The 21057-nt window shown below is 40.7% G+C and overlaps 1 protein-coding gene across 1 annotated transcript in view; it reads left to right on the top strand.

The window, feature by feature from the left end:
• Nucleotides 1-21057, top strand: part of LOC122551928 (adenylate cyclase type 10-like) — a 193270-nt gene that overhangs the window by 127329 nt on the left and 44884 nt on the right. The window contains exons 22-24 of the mRNA XM_087988568.1: nt 3329-3480; nt 10203-10343; nt 11799-11974. Coding sequence (XP_087844694.1) covers nt 3329-3480; nt 10203-10343; nt 11799-11974 — 469 coding nt within the window. The remainder of the gene's footprint in view (nt 1-3328; nt 3481-10202; nt 10344-11798; nt 11975-21057) is intronic.

The raw sequence follows: 21057 nt of genomic DNA, 5'->3' as shown, positions 1-21057 counted from the left end.
CAAATCAGCCATGATTGAATGGTGGAACAGACTCGAATGGGCCAATTGGCCTTAATCTGCTCCTATATCTTATGAATTTATGAACTAGGAGAAACTTTAAAATGAAGTTAGAAAGCACTAAGGGTGGTAGAGTTTTGGAACTCTTCTACAAATATCAGTGGATGCTGGATCAGTTGTTAATTTTAAAACTCTCAAATTTTGTTAAGCAAAGCTATTAAAGGATATGGGGCAAAGGCAAGTGTATGGAATTAAGCCGCAGATTGGCCATGATCTGACTAAATTGCGGAACAGGTTCAAGGGGTTGAATGGCCTACTCTTGTTCACGTGTTCCTATGTTTTGACCAATGGTTTAATAATCATACATTTGCTCCTTTAACAGTCATGATTTTGAATTCATTGCAAAGATGGATATGGTCCTCAAAGAGTGCGAGGGGAAGGATAACCTTTATGCCAATGACTGTGAATGTAAACAAATAATGGATTCTGTTTACTGTCCCCTGGTTCGTCACTGGATGGGAGCTGGAAATGTGACTAAGACATTCTTCTACCTACTTGAAACTGCGGCAGCTGCTTTGCATTTATCCAATAATTTGATGGTATGTTTTGTCAAAAGCATGTATATTTAAGTAACAGTTTTTTTTCAGTATGTTTTAAAAAGCAATGTAATGTCTGAAAGTAAATTTTGGATGCATGGCAAAAATACTGCATACGTCCTCATGTCCGATGGAACTGAAGGCTGAGAGTATCTGCTTTCCAATTGATAACTCCGAAAACAGTGCAATAAAGAAAGGTTTGAATGTATAAGATTATGAAAAAGCATAGCAATGAGGAAATTAATATAAGCTCCAACAGATGGTAATAGTTCAAAACTTTGGAAATGAAACAAGAATAGGGAACCAGATGTAAGTAACTTACAGCTTGGTTGCTATCCAGGGGTGAATCACTTGATTGTATTGGAGCCCATCAATGTTGTTGTGTCACCATGGTCTTACTAGACCAAAGGGGCTGCTACTAATTAGAGAGAGAAGCAATTGGTGGTGATTTAACCTAATGGCTACCAGACCTCAGGCAAGTCCTTCATTGTAACCTTAAACCAGTGATGGGAATTGAACCCCCACTGTTGGCATTATGCTACTCTGTAAACTAAAAATCCAGCCAACTGAGCTAAACCAATTACCCAGCCCATCAATAGAAATAAAATAGAAGGTTTTACAATGAATATGTGCCTGCCAAGTGGTGGAGCAAAGAAATGCCTCCACGTTAGTACTTCCAGCAAAATTACAAGATTAAAAAATACCTTAAATGCTCTTCATTATTCTTTATTTACAGCTTTTTTTTGCCATGATTTTTATAGGTAACAAGACATTAAGTTGAATAGCACACAGCAGCATCCCTAATTTCTCAGCTAATTAGCTTATGAAATTGTCTCAATATAAATATTATGCTTTGAACTACTGACAACTAAATGTTCTATTCATTTATTGACACCTTAAAAAGATACGAAGAATTAAAATGTGAGACCAATATAATTTGGAGAAAATGAAGCTATTAAATGAAAACTTAAAGAAGATGCATGACCTGCCACATTAACATTGTTCACTTATTAGTGTTAGTGCTGTACCACACCATAGATGACTCATGAATTCAGAATCACAGGTGACTCTGTAATTCTCCTTTATCTGTCACCTTGGTCTTTCTTTATCTCTGGACACTATCTTACCCTATCTTTCATCCACAGACAATATGATTCTCAAAGTGTGTAGACCTAAAAATCCATGGGGTGATTTATTCCAATACTCAACCCAAGAGTTGAGTCTTCTTGCAATCAATGGTCTATCAAGGAATGGAGAGCCAGATAACCTAAATAATGAGTAATATTTCAGTAATGAAATTCCCACATAACACAGGTGTACCACGTTGATGGGGCGACAGGAGGGGTTGTAGGAGAAGGTGGGATTTCATGCAGAGACTTCTAAAATGCTTGGGGAAAATGAGGTTTACAGCAGAAACTGGTTGCGCAGCAGGCTTCTAAAAATATTGTATTGATGCTAATTGTCAGGCACATGTGATCGGGTGCTCATGAAATATTCTATTTTTCCAGCATTTCTATGCTGCTACAGTATACATGCAACTGTACCCCCTACCCCCTCACTTCTACCTACCTCTTCCCTTTCCTCTAAATCTCCAGCCAGCAACACTGTACGGAGCCAGGAAAGAAGAATACCAACTTTTATTGCGACTATCCCAGAGGCGCTCTTTCAGAGTAACTGAGACTGTTTTGTGCTTTGGAGGAAGCCTCAGAAAAGTGTCGAACATGTCAGTCACAGAGACACATGGCTGAATTTTATCTAAACAGACAGCATTTCAGCTGTAATTTTTTCACTGCCCTTCAACACAATTTCAGTATCAGCTTCAATTCTGGGTTTCCTGGCCAATCGGAGATTGCAAATGGGATAACATACCAAATCTATTCAGAGATTTCTCATTAAAGGGACCTGGGTTTGTGTCAGAATAGCTGAACTGTCCATTGATCCTTGTAGCTTCAGCAGCCACAAGATTGGACTCTTGGGAGGACCACCTAAGCTCCAACATGCACACTTACCTAGAGATCCTGCTGCAAAATATGAGGTGATGTATCTCAGTAATGGAAGCAAGAGGCTAGCTTCTCACCTCAAACAAGTTTGAGGAACTGAACAACAGGAATGTTGTTCTGCAAACCAGGAGAGCATGCATCAAGAAGTTCAAGAACCCAGGGAAAGTGAGTGGCATAGCAGCTGCACAAATAAAGCACCATGCAATGACTTTCCCAACATCTTACTGCTCAGCACACATTTACAACTGCACTAATTTCTCTTTAATGCTCTATCTCACTCCCCCGAATTTCCTCCTAACATTTCCATCTGAACAGCCAACATTCAGACACACCCTTGTCTTTGTCCCATCTCACACCTATGCCTCAAAATTACCTCCATAAACCTTCCCCTCCACATCTCCATTTCTCACACTCATAATGCTCTGCTTTTACTCCATGCTGGAAAACAGAGCATAGAACTCCAAAGATAGGCAGAGAACTGGGGTTTGATACATAGAGGATAAGAAGGGGAAAACAGTGAGAAATACCTCCAATAGCAGCTAGCAACATATGCCCATCTGGGAAGGAAGACTAGTTCTGGGAGAGTGTTGCTGCCAGCAATGCAATGACAAGAACAGCCTGATCTTTCCGGGAAACTGGTGCAAATTGAAAAGAGTTGGTTGTTTGCCTGTGCACCCTTTTCCGGAGTGGCACCTCCTTCTAGCTGGATCCTTGTCGATATCTTCTCTCATATAGAACAGCATGTAGCTGAGGAGAAGGTGGCTAGTGCTGAATGGGATATTGATCCTGTTGCCGTTCATGTTGATGGTGTTACTTCTCTTGGTCCTCAGCAAAGACAGAGAGAAGAGATGCCAAACAGGCTGACAGTAATGAAATTGCAGCTCAAGGTATGTGGAGTTCAAGACAGGTGAACTCACTTCCATGAAGTTGCAATTCACCTGTCAAGAGTAGGAGTACACTCACAGATGATGAGTCATGAACATGAGCCTCACCAAGGCAAGGCTGCAGCTAGTGAATTTCACTGTTTAAGACATGACTGGTGGTTGACTCTGGTTAGTTCTTGAATCCCATATGGCAGTTGTTAAAACCAGAATGTTGAGTTGAAACCAGAATTAATTACCTGTTTATAATTTCATGATTTATCCAATATTTGCATAGAGGTTCTCCACATGCCTGCAGGTCTGCCGAAATTAAGTCTGGAAGCAAAGTTATTAATTCCCTTTATATCTTAAACTGGGTGTTTTCATTCTCCATAGTAGCTATTACTTACATGCTGTACCTTAAACTTCTTCCACCATAACAAAGTCCCACCTGATGAAGGAGCATCGCTCCGAAAGCTAGTGTGCTTCCAATTAAACCTGTTGGACTATAACCTGGTGTTGTGTGATTTTTAACTTTGTACACCCCAGTCCAACACCGGTATCTCCAGATCATGTCCACCATAACAGTGTGATACCATCACGTATACAACTTCAACTGTTCAATAATATGCTGTCCAGTTGTCAAATAAATGGAGGATTCAAGTTGAAGGCAATGGCATATTACAAAGTGTTTTAAAGAAATATTATTGTAATCTAGTAAGCAATTGTATTCTTAGCAGAAGAGCCACCCATATGATATGAAAGTAATATGGAAGAAATGCTTCAGTGTGGAAGCCATTACCAAATGCATTCAAGCTTATTATTAATAAGCTACTAAAAAACACAGCAAGAGTCACTTCAGACATTAAAGGGCTCATCTGTTATGAGGAACAAGCTATGGACATACAGGAAAGACCTAGCCATTGGAAATAGTAAACACAGAGCACGTTCCAAGTTAGCAGGAACATGACAGGTTATCATTCTGTTCCCATAATGTGGCTAAAACCCACATACTTATTCATGCTTCCCAGTTCTTAGCATTTACCTCTTTTGTGCTGTGAAGAATTAGCACAGTGAATGGTTAATTATACAATAGGAAGGAGGAAGAGAATGATGAGCACCAGGTTAAGAAGGAGTCCCTAAAAAATAACTTTGTTTTTCTATCTAACCCCTTGACTGTTAACCCTTGTCATTTTTTTTGTCACTCTCATACATAAAGATATTTTTACCTCCCAAAGTTAAATAATATTTGTTAGAGTATAAATGGACTCCAAAATCCAATTTAACTTTCATCATAAGCGTGTTTAGGCAAAGTTCACCAATTTATTAAGGTATTAAAATAAACACAATAGAAATTACACTTAACCAAACAGTGGACTTAGCCACTCCACAATGGAAACTGATTATCAGTTTAATTGGGTGCTGTCTCTTTTTCTTTCTGCTCAAACAACCATTGAAAAGTAGACAATATTAACCCTTTCAAAGCACAACCCATAGCTGAGTGGTTCAGGTGTTGCATGATCAATTCCATCATTACATTTTGATTGGCATGGGTGAGGCAAGTCTTGTTTCTAACTGGCTTTTAAAGGTGAAAGATGCTGACTGATGTCACCCGCCTCTATCTCCTGATTGATTCCTTAATGTATCGATTCCTTGTCATTATGATCTGTTAATGTTACTTTTATAACTCCTTGTTAAGATAAGAAAATATTTTGTGACTTTTGATTGCCAATTTTTTAAGGTAGGGAGATTGTGTATTGTCAGGCCCCCATGATTTTTACTCTGGGCTGATTGTCTTAGTTTGTGATGAATTTGTAAGAGTTCCCCCATATTGAATCAAACCCCTTATCAGTGAATACTTGTTTTAGAGGCTAATTGTTAGGTAATGTTTTCTCTCTTGTGCTTGTGAGTGCCTGGAAGATCATAAGGTACTAATATAAGCATATTGCAAATGTAGATAATACTTAATTTACACATTGTTTTTACAAAGCAAAAGGTAATGAGATATCCATATACATTCAGTTAATACATTATCTTGAGTCATAAAATTCCATAGAATTATACAGGTTAAAAACTAAAACACACTTATTGCTACAGGAGTTAACTCTCATACAAAGAATGTATTTAGCCTCATGAAATTGTTTCTCTCCAAAGATACTATGTGTGAAAATCAAGCCAGCATAGAGCACAGCTGTCACTATTTTTCCCTCCCATTGTAACCGGCTCATAGCCTTCCTTTGTTGATAACACCACATTTTGCCTGATAAAGAATTAATAATCCAGAAAGATGTAAACCATCTTATTCAAACTTGAAGATTGTAAGTTCTCATAATTTAGCTCTGTAAAGTGGAAATGAGCTAAATACGTTGTTCTCTGAATATTGCATTCCTTTGTCAAATGAGATGATGCAGTGTTACACAATCTTAATGTATTAGAATCTATATCAGTTATAGTTAAGCAGAATATTATATTAATAGATTAATCTATGAATATTATCAAAGTCAACTAAACTCATTAAATATTAATCTCTGTACATGTTTTGCAATGCTGCACCAGTTGTTTTATACAACATGAGGGACTTTGAGGAATACAGAGTAAATGATGATAAACTAAACTCCCAGCAGAGGCTCAGCTGTTTATGGGCACTCAGATGACAGAGGTTGGGATTGCATTGGTTCTGGACTGGAGATGATGCAGGTTGAACTGTTTTTCCCCTCCATTGGAAAATGTTTTAGATATGGGATGAAGTATTGTGGCAAGGAAGATGGCAAGGAGTATTGAATCAATGACATAGCATTGCTTGAACCTGGTTGGCACACACATTAAGTCTGTCATGGATTCATTGGTGAGGATCAAGGCTTTATGTCATACAGAAGTTGCCAAATTTTGAGAAGGATAGTGTGCACCCTCTCATGTGTAACAGATTTCCAACTATCCTCTAGTACAAAGCTGTACTGCAGAAGCAAAAATGAGTTATTTGAGGAGCTTAACACTGCTATCAGCAGAATCCCTAAATCGGAACATCCTGACCCATGGAGTGGGGGTGGGGGGGGGGGGGGGGGGGTTGCAATTTTAACCCCAGCTTGGGTTAAGACAATGAGCTGTTGCTCTCCTTCCTCAGGTATCATGGCAAGGGAAGAAAAACAAGAATGAAAGGGAGGCTACTGCTACAATAAGGGTTGTGTGACTAACACGTTCTTTCAGAACAAACTATGCCATAAAATATCCTGAAGGCCTCCAAGATCAGGGCATTGGAATCAGCTGAACCTGACCATCACCAAATGAACACTATTTGTAACATGCACAGCAACTACAGTTATAATTGTGAAACAGATCATTCCCTGGGATGCACTAGGCTGATGATGTAATTATTCTAGACTTATCCAATGCCATCCTCATATTAATGTCTTTTCTATAGACATTTTAAAAATGGACCAAGACTAAAACCTTTCGAGGGTGTGGTGCTGGAAAAGCACAGCAGCTCAGGTAGCATCCAAGAAGCAGGAGAATCGACGTTTTGGGCATAAAAGCCTTCGTCAGGAGTGAGGCTTTTGGGCCGGGGGGGATGAGAGATAAATAGGAGGGGGTGAGGGCTGGGGGTAAGGGAGCTGAGAATGCAATAGGTAGGTGAAGGTTTGGGAGAAGGTAATAGTTCGGAGAGGAAGGTGGAACGGATAGATGGGAAGGAAAATGGATAGGTCAAGAGGGCAATGCTGAGTCAGAGGGTTGGGTTTGGAATAAGATGGGGGATGGGAAATGAAGCAACTGGTGAAATCCACATTAATCCCGTGGGTCCCAAGGCGGAAGATGAGGCGTTTTTCCTCCAGGTACCAGGTGGTTAGGGTTTGGCGGTGGAGGAGACCCAGGATCCGCATGTCCTTGGTGCAATGGGACAGGAAGTTGACTGTTCAACCACGGGACGGTGAGATTGGTTGGTGTGGGTATCCAGAGATGTTCTCTGAAATGATCACAAGTTGGTATCCTATCTCCCCAATGTAGAGGAGACCACATCTGGTGCAACGGATACCTGTCCCTCCACTAATGTCATTGTTTGTAAGTTTCTGTCGGATGTGGAAAGGAAATTGGGGCCTTGGATGGAGCTGAGGGGGGAGGTGTGGGTGCAGGCTTTGCACTTCCTGCGGTGGCATTTGAAGGGGTGGGGTTCAAGGGTGGAGTTGCAGGATGTGAAGGAAATGCATTGGCGGCATCGTCGACCATGTGGGAGGGGAAATTGTGGTCTTTGAAGGAGGCCATCTGGGATTTTCTGTGGTGGAATTGGTCATCCTGGGAACAGAAGCAGCAGAGGCAGAGGAAATGGGAATAAGGGGTGGTGTTTTACAGGAGGCAGGTGGGAGGAGGTGTAGTCCAGGTAGCAGTGGGAGTCTGTGGGTTTGTAGCAGATGTCTGTGATTAGTCAGTCACGGAAATGGAGAAGTCCAGGAAGGGGAAGGAGGTGTTCAAGATGAGTGCCAAGTGGATGAGTGTCAGTGGAAGGGTACTGATTGGGATGGCGTGAGGAAGAAACGGAGTGTTTGGAGGCCATCGTTGTGGTGGATAGATGTGTACAGGGACTAGGTGTCCATGGTGAAGATAAGGCATACAGGGCTGGGGAAACGAAGGTCTTATAAGAGGTGAAGTGTGTGGGTGGTGTCCCTGTACATATCTATCCATCATGACAAAGGCCTCCAAGCCCTCCGTTTCTTCTCTCACGCTGTCCCAACCAGTATGCTTCCACTGCCACACTCAGTTTGGCTGATCTGGTCCTCACCCTTAATAACTTCTCCTTCCAATCCTCCCACTTTTTCCAAACCAAAAGGGTAGCCATGAGGACACGCATGAGCCCCAGCTATGCCTGCCCCTTTATTGGGTACGTGGAACAGTCCATCTTCCGCAGCTACACTGGCACCATCCCCACTTTTCCCTCTGCAACATCAATGACTGTATTGGTGCTACCACGTGATCCCACAAGGAGGTTGAACAGTTCATCAACTTCACTATCACCTTTCACCCCGACCTCAAATTCACCTGGACCATCTCGGACACCTCCCTCCCCTTCTTGGACCTTTCCATCTCCATCTCCGACGATCAAGATCTACTACAAACCTATGGACTCACACAGCTACCTGGGCTACACCACCTCCCACCTTGCCTCCTGTAAAAATGCCATTCCTTATTCCCAATTCCTCCGCCTCCGCCAGATCATTTCCCAGGATGTCTAATTCCACCATAGAAAATCCCAAATGGCCTCCTTCAAAGACCGCAATAGCCCCTCCCAAGTGGTTGATAGTATCTCCAGTGCATCTCCTCCACTTCCTCCACCTCCACCCTTGAACCATACCTCTCCCAATACAGTAAGGACAGAACCCCCTGGTCCAAACCTTCCACCCCACTAACGTCCATACACATCACATCATCTTCCACCACCTACAACCAGACCCCACCAGTCGGGATATATTTCCTCCCCACCCCTATCAGCATTTCAGAGAGACCATTCCCTCCATGACTCCTTTGTCAGATCCATGCCCCTCCCACTCCTTGCCACCGCTGGATATTAAAAACTACACCCATATCTTCCCCCTCACTTCAATCCGAGGCCCCAAAGGATCCTTCCACATCCAACAGAAATTTACCTGTACTTCTAGAAATGTCATTGACTGCATCTGTTGCACCTGGTGTGGTGGTTTCTACATCAGGGAGGCAGGATGCCAACTTGTGGATTGTTTCAGAGAACATTTCTGGGACACCCTCACCAACCAACCCCACTGCCCGTGGCTGAACACTTCAACTTCCCTGTCACTCCACCAAGGAAATGCAGGTCCTGGGCCTCCTCCACCGCCAAACCCTAACCACCCAACATCTGGAGGAAGAATGCCTTATCTTCTGCTTGGGACCTGCACCCACATGGGATTAATGTGGATTTCACCAGTTTCCTCATTTCCCCTCCCCCTACCTTATCCCAAACCCAAGCCTCCAACTCAGCACCGCCCTTTTGACCTGTCCATCATCTTTCCCATCTTTCTGTTCCATCATCCTCTGCAACCTATCACCTTCTTCCCCCACTTTCATCTATCAATTGCATTCTCAGTTATCTTCCCCGCTCCCCCTCCCACCAGCACCCCAGCCACACCTCCATCCCATTTATCTCTCAGTTCCCCGACCAACAAGCCTCATTCCTAATGAAGGGCTTATGCCCAAAATGTCAATTCTCCTGCCCCTTCGATGCTGCCTGAACTGCTGTGCTTTTCCAGCACTACATCTCAACTCTGATCTTCAGCATCTACAGTCCTCACTTCTTCAAAAACCAAAAGCTACAAATTCAGCTCTTGGAGGAATCCATTGTTGGAGGGCACAATCTTAAAATTAGAAATAAGCTACCCAAGCGTCAAATCAATAAGTAATTTCTCAATCCAGAATAATAACATTCTGTAATGTGCTTTCGCTAAAAGTAGAAAAGTTTCCAACAAACAACTATTGCATGTGGCAAAAAGCAGCTTCATTTAGCAGAAAACATACAAAGCAAAATTGGATGATAGAGAAGCACATTCCTTTAAAAGGCAAGCTCCAGGATTCATGGCATACCAATAACAATTGAACACGATATGCCAAGTATGAATACAAGTACAAGTATGAATGAAATCTGTAAAAACTAAATTGTGCATTAGGCTGAGCTGTATATAAAATGTAAACCAAACCTATACATGATTCATTGAATACTTGCACTTCATTTGTCTGTACAATCATATTTTCAGGCCCTGTCTTATCTAACAGAAGCAGAGAATATCCTTAATTCATTACGCAAAGGCAAGCCACCTTTTGAATATGCTGATGTCACAAAGGACACTAAGATTGTTCCTTTTGAGAAGGCCTGTTTATATAGCCTCAAAGCAGAGGTAAGTCAAACAATATTTATATATGTTTTGCATCATCAACAGTCACCTACAAGGTGTGTCAAAATTCATTCATTGCAACATATCAGAACTTGGAAACAGCATAACTCTCTAAAATATAGTTATGTACGAGGTTGGCTGAAGCAACAGAATCAAACATTCATGTAATCTCAAATAGGCAAATGAGATGAAATCCCCTCCACCATCATTGCCTTTCCCCTTCACCTCCAGTTCCAATTTTCACTGAACATTTTCAGGATAAATGGATACGGAACCCACATCATGCATTTCCTATATGGCCAAATCCATTTTACGGGATGCTATTTCGTAGCCCCACAATTTCCATGGATTCAGGCCAAGTTCTCTGTGACTCCATGACTGACAACCATTCAGAGGAGTCATGAACTATAGTCTGGATGAGGGAACCTTTAAAAAGACAGCTTCAAAAAGTCTTGCCAAGGCAGAACACAACTCATGTCCCTCAACCCAGTCTTAATGGCCCCTCATATCTCCATGATAACTTATGTCTCAATTTTCCAATGATTCTTTATAATCTCTGTGTCAGCTCATGCATCATGCATCCCAATTACCCTTCATGGCTTCCATACCAACTCACAGTATTTCAAGAGCATGAGAAATTGCCTCCTGCTTCAGATACCATTGTGTGGCAAGACAAAAGAGAATGGAAGGATCTAACACATTCTTTCAGAACAAGCCATGTCATAAAATATCCTGAAGGCATCCAAGGTCAGGGCAAAGAAGGCCTGTGCAGGATGCCGAAAACCAGTCATTCATAATTGTTTCAAAATGTTGCAATAACAAGCCTATAAAAGTATCAATAAAGTTAACAATGGGCTCCTGACACCTCTTTCTCTTTTATAACTAAATATCAAGCCAATGAGAAAAGAGATCTAAGAGAAAAAAGTGTGAGATGTCATTTAAGCAATGTCCTTCAGCATTGCTGTGATGCAAGTCTAAGCTCTCAGCCAAGTTTAATTGCTTTATATAGATGTATTGAAATGAGTTTGCCTGCTGATTAAAATTTTCATTGTTTTTTGCAATCCTGCTCAGTATTGATTACATCTCCATGAAAATAATTAACACTCAATCTGTTCTATCGGCACTGACATTCCTATGCAGTGCATACAAGCTATGAAACTACAAACGTCACATATACCGTTCTTTCTTTAGAACTGTCAGGATTGCCAAAGCTCGGCTCTGCTTATCTCCTATTTCTGTTGGCTTGTGTTCCAACTTATTCACAGTCGTAATTATCTGCAAATCTCATGAACAATCTCTGTAATGATCTTTAATGCATCTATTAATTTTGCAACAAATGGAATGCTACAAACAGCATATCCTTCAGTTAACTAAATAAGAGACTCCCATTTAATTATTAACATTTGTTCTCTGCTTCAGTTATCTATTACTCGACTATTTTGGTTGGTTCTGTCACAGGTACAACTTGGTATGGGCCATCTTCTAGATGCAGAGATCCTGTTTAAGAAAAGCTTAGCACTGCTGAACAAAAAATTTCCAAGCTTCGCTGTATCACAAGCAATTGCATATTTAATCGAAAACTACAAAAATTCTCAGAGACATCGTGACAAAGAAGAGCTAACAGGCATTACTGAGTATAAATTGTTTTAATGTATTTTTTAATGGAAATTAATTTGATTTGTATTATTCTTATCTTTACCCTTTATAATTAAGAATTCTAGTGCCTGAATTTCCTGTCAGGCGTTGGTAATGGTAATATAAATAGAATTAAAAAGAGAAACAGTGTCAAAAAATAAAGCAAATTGACAAGAAAGAGTAGCTTAGAAACATTGCAGTATAGATTTTTAAAATGGCAGTACAATGAAATATATAAAATTTGCAGAGGAAAGTCTATGAGGAAACCAAAAGGCAGCAAAAGTATTTTTGTGTTGTGTCATTTATGTCTCGAAATGAAATGGGTTACTGCAATTATTGCAATCCTAGCCTCTCAGTGGGTTAGCTTCTTAACATTTCAGATAATTAGATGCCATAATAGAATCATAGAATCCCTACAGTGTGGAAGTAGGCTATTTGGCCCAACAAGTCCACATCAACCCTCCAACAAATAGCCCACGCAGACCCAATCCCCTACATTTACCCCTGATTAATGCACTAATCTATACACCCCAGAACACTATGGGCAATTTAGCACAGTGAATTCACCTAACCTGCACATCTTTGGACTGCAGGAGGAAACTGAAGCACCCGGAAGAAACCTCACTGCATGCAGATGTTAGGCTGACTTAATGTTTGGATATTTACAAGGAACTGTGCAAATGTGTCCAGACAATTGGTGCCTTTATGACCTGAATCTAAAGACTTGTTTCTTCGTATTAAAATTGTCCTGTAGCTTTATTTAAGGAAAAAGAATCACTCACGTTGGAAGACTATTGGCCACTTCTATAGCCTAAAAATGGCCATTTGTGGGTGACTGAAAAGCTTTGGCTGCCTACCTGTATAGGTTTTATTTTCAGGGATTATTTGGTATTGAATATCTCGTATGTTTAACCCTACACTCTTCTGAATGTAGCCCTATGCTCCATCTGAATGTAAAGTAAATACCTCTTTTTTTTTGTTGTCATTGTTTTTGGCCTGATGCACATAATGATGAACATAGAAGTTGTTGAGGGTTCTTCTGAGTGTTTGTAAGGGTAAGGAAGATTTGGGGTGCTATTTGATACCCTGAAGACCAAAATATAATAAGGCACCAGGGATAATCAAATTATATTTACCAGTAGCTAAGTACCTATATAAAATCAATTTGTTCCTGAATTGGTAGACTGGATTTGGTTTCGGAGGCAGTATTACTTTGCTTTAGAAGTGTGAATTGGCTGATTTAGATATTTTCCTTAGGTCTTTTTTAATCAGAGTTCTGTTAATTGGAAATCTACAGAAAAACTAGTTCAGGGTGAGCAAAGTCCCCTGTTTTGGAGTGCCACTGTTTGGAGTCACCTGCACTGTTACAGAAGCCATAAACCAAAATGGACACCTTACTAATTGGTTCTCAATGTCAAGTTTCCTAAATGGAGAGATTTTTAATCCTCTATGCTTCATTGAGAAAACATGTTGATACTTTTACTGAAAACAACACTATAAAATGCAATTGAACTAACCAGTTCTTTACTGATGCGTTTTAAGCAATGGGTTTATATTGTGCTGGCCCCTCAAGTAGAAAAAGGTCACTTCTTTAAAAAGCATTATTGTAATGGTTTGTGTGTGTCGTACACTGGAGAAGTAGTAACACTTGTGAAGGCCCATAAGGACTGGCAATAATTGCCGATTGTAACTGCGCTGTTATGTGAATATTCTGCCAGGATTCTGGTTGTAGCTATTAGTTGAGCAAACTTTGGAATTAGTTCCATCTCTGAATCTTCCGTTTTTCCTGTAGCCCAAAAGTGACCAATTAGTTTACAATGAGACAATGTCTCTTTAAAGCTATTTTACTTTAGGTTTATGCAAATAATTTCTTTCATAGCCTTCTCTTAAATACAGACTTCAGAAAAGACAGTATTTTTACAGTCTAGGAGTCGCAGCATATCAACCTGACATTTTACAGAAACCGACTGAACATTTTTGCAAAATCTATATGGCTGATAGCCATAAATTGTATAATTTTAACTGAGCCAGTTTCATCATACCTAAGGTATTCCATTAGTCTTCCTGCCTTGCAAGTTTGATAATGAGAGTTAAAGGCACAGTCCCATTTCCATTTCACTTTTTTTTTAGCCTTTTGCCTGCCAATTGTTTGCAGCTTGCAGAAGTCTGCAACCTGTGATGCTTTCCACCTTTAACAATGAGTGATCATTGCCTTTTTGGAAGAAAATGGGTCCAAGTGTTTAAAAGGTTGGGGGGTTTCACATTTGGCAGTCTTTATTCATTTGAACAAAATACTTATGTGGCTTCATGTTGGATCACCTCACCGAGGCCAGCTTTCCAAATGATCTTCCTGGTAAGTGTCGTGCATGAGTCAAAGAGGAATTTTTGAAAGTTTGATGTATGTTAGCCTACCACTGGAGAAGCACCTCAGGAGAAATCCCATTCAATGGCAGGTCACACTGCAGAGGCCAACCACAACAGGCAACCACATGGAATTGGGATGGAATGACGTCAAGCAGCTGCTGCAGCACCTCAAACTGTCCAAAGTAAAACATAGGGAATGATTTACTTACTCCCTCTTGAAATAACATTCAGAAGCAAGTTGGGCTCTGTTACGTAACTATTTAAAAGCCAGTCCATAAGTTACAATTGAAGTGTTTTTGACTTTCTTATGCCGAAACAAAGTTGATGGATGTAAAATGGTGAGTTGGTATGGGTGGTGAAGGTTCTACTGACCACAAATCAACAAAGGAATAAAAACCTAGCATGAATATCAGGCCATTATGCCATGACACTTACGTTCAACATGAGCAGATCAGGCAAAAGAGGCAAAGAGGGAAACTTTCCCACCAAAAATAAAAACTGGGAGAGGTGTTCCAGGAGACTTCAATTTTGTAAGATGATAGTGACTGAGAGATGTCAACTTATTCATGAAGATCTGAAACCACACATGGACAGCCCTCCCACTGGTTCTGAACATTACTTATAGCTTTAAATTAAGGGGGGGTAGGTATAGGACAGATGTTAGGGGTAGGTTCTTTACTCAGCGAGTCGTGAGTTCATGGAATGCCCTGCCAGTAGCAGTGGTGGACTCTCCCTCATTATGGGCATTTAAGCGGGCATTGGATAGGCATATGGAGGATGGTGGGCTAGTGTAGGTTCGGTGGGCTTGGATCGGCGCAACATCGAGGGCCGAAGGGCCTGTACTGCGCTGTATTCTTCTATGTTCTATGTTCTATTACTTCTCTTCACACCTTTTCTAGTGGTATTAGCGATGTATCAAACTTCAATATTCACAGAAGCATCTAGATGCTGAGAGATGCTGCAAAGGGGAAGAGGTGATTTATTTGTTTTTTCCTTGAGGATGTAAATCCAGGATGAGAGGGCATGTCAATTCACCAGGATAGCAGGCTTCCTGCTGTTTTAGAGCACCGTTGACTGCACGTATGTGGCCCTGTTGACCCATCATGTCAACCATGAGTGAAATTATAACCAAAGGAACTGTCACCCAGTTACAACCATGCCAAGAAACTCATCTTGGTGAATACTTGCTGTTTTGGAGGCACATGTACAGCTTTCAATTTGCAGAATTTGTCGTGCCAACCACCATTGAGCCGCCAAGACACTCAATGTGATGGCTGCTTGGAGACAAGGAACACCCTCTCCATAAGGGGTTTATTACCATGTTCAGGCAAATGTCCATGTGAGGTCAGCAGGCCTTCAGTGAGAGCTATAGAGATGCTTGTAACATCATTGAGCAAGGCATTAGTCTGTTAAGCAGAGTCTTTATTGCCTAGATTGCCCAAGAGACTTTCTATGGCCGACACCAAGAGGATCTTTACGTTTATGGGGTGTGCTGCATCTTCCACAATTTTGCAAGCAAGTTTGATGTCCTATCCATACCTCATCGGATCCAGAGGCCACCTCAAGGCTAAGAGGAGGAGGAAGGGAGGAGAACACAAATGCCTCATGCACTTAGTTCCATTGGAAAGAACACTACACCAGTTCCCTGCAATACACCCATTTCAATCTCCCCATTTCAAAGTTCCCTTAGCTTGTAACATTTAATAAAGCTCGAAAGCAAAGACTTCCATAGAGCAACATTATCCAGAAATACATATCAATAATATAAAAACATCAGAATAATGCATGGCATTGAGAATATTTTTACTATGGCTATCGTATTGTTTGCTCTCCTTTTCCGTTCCCTTGTCTGCCTTAAATGGAAGCGTTCACCCATATAGCCCTTGTAAATGCTGTGAGAAGAAAGCTGAATATTTTTGTGATGCCTCCTTGCTATGGAGTACTGCAAATAATGACAAGCAATAATCATAAGACCATAAAATTTACGAACAGAAGGAGACCATTCAGCCCATTAAGCCTCCTCTGCCATTGAATGAAATCATCACTAATCTGATAATCCTCAACTCACTTTCATGCCTTTTCCTTCCAACCCTTGATTCCCTTACTGATTAAAAATCTGTCTATCTCAACTTTCGATATACTTATTAACCCAGCCTCAACAATACTGAGCACTAAAGAATTCCACAGATTCTCTATCCTCTGAGAGAAGAAATATCTCATCTGTGCCTTTAATGGATGTCCCATTATTTTCAAACTATGCCCTCTGGTCCTGGACTCACCCACAAGAGGATATCTGCTGAATAAAATGGAAAGAACTGTGGATGCTGTAAATCAGAAACAAAAGTAGAAGTTGCTGGAAAAGCTCAGCAAGTCAGGCAGCATCTGTGAAGAGAAATCAGAGTTAATGTTTTGGGTCCAGTGACCCTTCTCTCTGTATCTATCTGTCAAGCCTTCTGAGAATCTTAAATGGTTCAAAAACACCTCCTCACATTCTCCTAAACTCCAACAAGTACTGACCCAACCTACTCAACTGCTCATAAGAAAATCCCTCCATACCAGAATCAATCCAGCGAACCTTTTTTTGGACTGTCTTCACTGCCAGTGTATCTTTTCTTAGGTAAGTGGGCCAATATAGAATATTCTGGGTGAGATTTAACTACTTCCTTGTATAGTTTTAGCCAGACCTCCCTCTATTCTTTTTGAAATAAGAGCCTATATTTGATTTGTCTTCCCATTTACCCACTGAATCTGGATTTTATAATTCATGCAAGAGGACTTCCAAATCTCTATGCTGCAGCATTCTGCAGTCCTTTTCATTCAGTTAAATAATATCTCTTCTTCCTGACAAAGTTCATAACCTTAATTTTTTTCCACATTATATTCCATTTGTCAAGATTTTTCCCATTCACTTAACCTATCAATATATAGATAGGTAGATTCTTAGTAGCACTCTCACTCTTTGCCTTCCAACTATTCTTTGCGCTATACGTAAAATTGGTGACAGTACATTCATTTCCATCATCAAAGTAATTAATATATAATGTAAATAATTATTGTCCAAGCACTTACCACTGTGGAACTCCATTGGATCCAATCCATTTCTTGGGAAATTGTTTAGCTTTATCTATCATTTGCTGCTTATCCTCTTTGGCAAACAAGGAGTCTCATTGATAACCACCATGTTGACACCACATTTTTAGGTATGCCTGGTACTGCTCTTGACATGCCCTTGTGCATTCTTCATTGAACCAGGATTGATTCCCTGGCTTAAAGTTAATGGTAGAGTAAAGGAGGTGCTCGGCCACGATGTTGCAAATTGTGTTTGAGTGTGATCCCGCTGCTGCTGCTGGTCCGCTAGTTTGATTATAATCATTCTCATAATGGCCCTAAATAATCTGAACATTTGTAACTGGCTGAATTAGAAAGAAGGTAGACAAGCCGGAAGCTGGAAGAACACAGCAAGCCAGGCAGCACCAGGAGGTGGTGAAGTCAACATTTTGGGTGTAACCCTTCTTCAGGAATTAGAAAGAAGGCATGTTAGGGTTAATTCCCTGATTAAGCTCTTTCAGTGAGAAATAGTATTAATCATGAACATTGATTGGAAGATTACTGGCTCACAGGATCTGAACTATTACTGAATTTTTATGAAGGAAAATCAGGCATTGTGGGTTTCCAGTTCTGTGCTCCCTTTGAATGTTATTCCTCACTAGGAACATCCAATCGAGAAAGTAATCATGTTAAATAGATCTATCTTTCACATAACCTTCTTATAGATTAGAATATTAACTACAAAACATTAATTAATCATTACTTTCTAAAGATTATAATTAATCTTTGAATTTACCAGACTTTTTTTTAATGCAGGGGTGAAATATCACCCATCATTTATCAGCAGATTCGATGCCTATCGTTCCTATGCCAGATATACTGCCTTCAGAAACACACAATGTGCAAATTGCCAGCAATGTTCGCAATATTACTGGAAATGAACATAGCAGAAATCTGCAACAATGAATTTAAGGTTTGTATTGGAGGCAAGTGAAACATTTAGACAGTATTAGGCCTGATTATCTTCAATTCTTGATCACTGTTATGGTCCCAATAGAGACCAAAAAGGTACAAAAAATGTGAATGTTTAGTTAATAGCTGAAAAGCATAGCACAGTAGAATTTAATGTTTTAAAACTTATACACTAAACACTGTTTTGAAAGCAACACACTCCTGAGTGGGATATCCCCTTTTAACATTTATCAGACTCTCCACAAATTTAAAACTCCTGCAGCAAACTGTCTACAGTTACTCAGCTTCCAGTGGATTTGTATGTTCCCACTCCTCAGGGAACATCAACTCAGAAGGGAATCACAAGGCAAGTAGGTGCTTGTTCTTCATTTGAGGCACAGATTGTAGCCATAGTGGACCTGGAAGAGACCTCTGAATCCCAAATTTTTGGCACTTGTTGCTTGCTTGCAAGAAACACTTTTGTGACTTCAAGACCTTCTGAGAAGCATTAGACTGGTCATTCATTTGCTCAGATCTGTTGATATGGTTATAGTTGTTGAAATTGAGACTTTTGTTCTAAGGGCAGGAGCACGTATCAAATCTGAGGCACATTGCTCAGAGCCTGATATAGGATGCAGGACAATGCCACTTATGTACTTGTACCTGAGATGTAGTCCACAGAGGATATTTTCCAGCTTTCCAATCTATAATAAACCAGAAATTTTTAATTGCAAATATAATTTGAACACAGTACTGGGATATTCATCTGGAGAAACATGCTAATAATAGGTTTGAACACTTCTTGTAAAATAATTATATTGCTATGTGGTGAACAAAATAAAATATATCAATTTTCCATATTTCCTGTGGATGGCAGTAGGATAGTGTTATATACTAGGCCTGACCCTATGATACAGAACTCTCTTATCGGAGTTAGGAAATTCAATGAAATAAGATATTGGAGTTGTGTTGACTTCAATAGCTGCTGGCAACACTGTCCAATTTCTTGATCTGGGTGAAAGTTAGCACATAGAAGGTGGTTAATATCATCCAGTGGTTCCTTATTAAATCAGTGTTAGTTAGGCTTAACTTCTAATTCGCATAAAATCTCTGAAGCCCTCTGGATTAATTTTGAGCCGTAAAGTTAACTTGGCCGTGTTATCTTCTGATGCTACCTTACTTGAAACCATACTGACTGGTATCACCAGCAGTGCAGCTAACTGATCCTCAAAGTTACTATGTAGGACTTTTCTCCTCAACCTCTCCCCACACGAGAGGCTGGTGACCCTCAGGTTAAACCACCACCAGTCGCCTCTCTTTAATGGAAGAGCAGCCCTGTGGTTCATTGGATTTTGGCAACTTTACCTTTACCTTTCACTTTTTACTTGCTTTGGTTTTCCTTCAATCTTTTTGCATCAGGAATGAAAACAGAGGAATTCAAATAACAGTATCTGTGCTGTGCTATTGTATTATTTTCAAGTGGGTAGAAATCAAAAGTAAGCTAGAGATCAACAAGTCTGCTGTGAAGGCCTTTTTGCCAATGTTGAGGGCTGGGGACAATCCATTTCCTCCCAGACATTGTTACACAAGAAACCATTTCCATTGCCATGCAGAGCTGGATAAACTAGATAGCAGGATGTCATGTCAACCTAGATTATTCAGGAAGCAATTCTCCTGCCTGAACCTCAGCAAGAAAGAATGGATAGGAATTAATGACCATGGTGTTAAGCCCATCCTTCTGCTGTAGAAGATGTGGCAAGTGATTTTCAGGAGACTCAACATGATCTAAATCCAATCAGGCACCTATCTCTATGCCTGATACTGGGATTCTCAGGACCTACACCAGAGATGTCCTGCATCCAAAAGCTGCTGACAAGTCAGAGGCTTCCAGCTGTACAGTCCTAACTAAATTGATTACTGGGGCTGCGGTGGTCCCAGGAGAAGGAGCTTATGGAACCTGGGTAAAGTTGTGGCCATTAGGCAGGCCATCAGGAAGGCAATGGAAACCATATTGGTGGGGAGGGGTGAGGAGGAGGTTCATTTCAAAAGACATGGATGCCTTCCTGTGGATGGCCTTTGCCACTGGTGGATTCATCCATTGGCAATCTGCCCATGTGGCATGGGACCCTCCTGCTACTGGTAGAAAACCAGCTGTGGTCGATTAAGGCTTATTTGTGATCTTAGCTGGCCACTTGAGCTCAATTGGCTTGGGGCAGGAATGCCAAATCAACATGGCCTGCCTTACACATAACTGGAAAGAGTTAAGAATGTGGCAGGCACATCACCTTGCCGCTTCTCACTCCAGCCAGGCATATACCTGGGCTAGGAGTTGGGTGGTTGGGAGCTTGGTATTGGTGGATAGATGAGCAGCCACTAATTTCAGTCCAATGTGAGTGATGTTTGCACTTCAGGGAAGATGTTCTCAGTGAAAGCTGTCACCTGCTGTAGCCAACAGTAGATTATTGATATCATGTGGACTGAACCAAATTGATTTGAGACTGGCTTCTGTGATGCTGGGACCTCATGAGGCTCAGATAGATAATTCACCCAACACTTATTGATGAACATGGCATCAGCCTTTTTTTTGCACTGATTCATTGGGCTTTTCCAATATTGACGACTTATGAAGTTAGCTGTGCCTACAAAATATGATTCAATATGTGTTACCTTGTCAGGGTCTCACTTGATTAATCTGTGGGACAGCTCACCAATTTTAGCA

The sequence above is a fragment of the Chiloscyllium plagiosum genome, unplaced genomic scaffold (assembly GCF_037043375.1).
Source record: "Chiloscyllium plagiosum isolate Xiang-an unplaced genomic scaffold, Cpla_swu_hap1 HiC_scaffold_7, whole genome shotgun sequence".
NCBI lineage: Eukaryota > Metazoa > Chordata > Chondrichthyes > Orectolobiformes > Hemiscylliidae > Chiloscyllium > Chiloscyllium plagiosum.
This window is presented reverse-complemented; position numbering and strand designations above follow the sequence as displayed.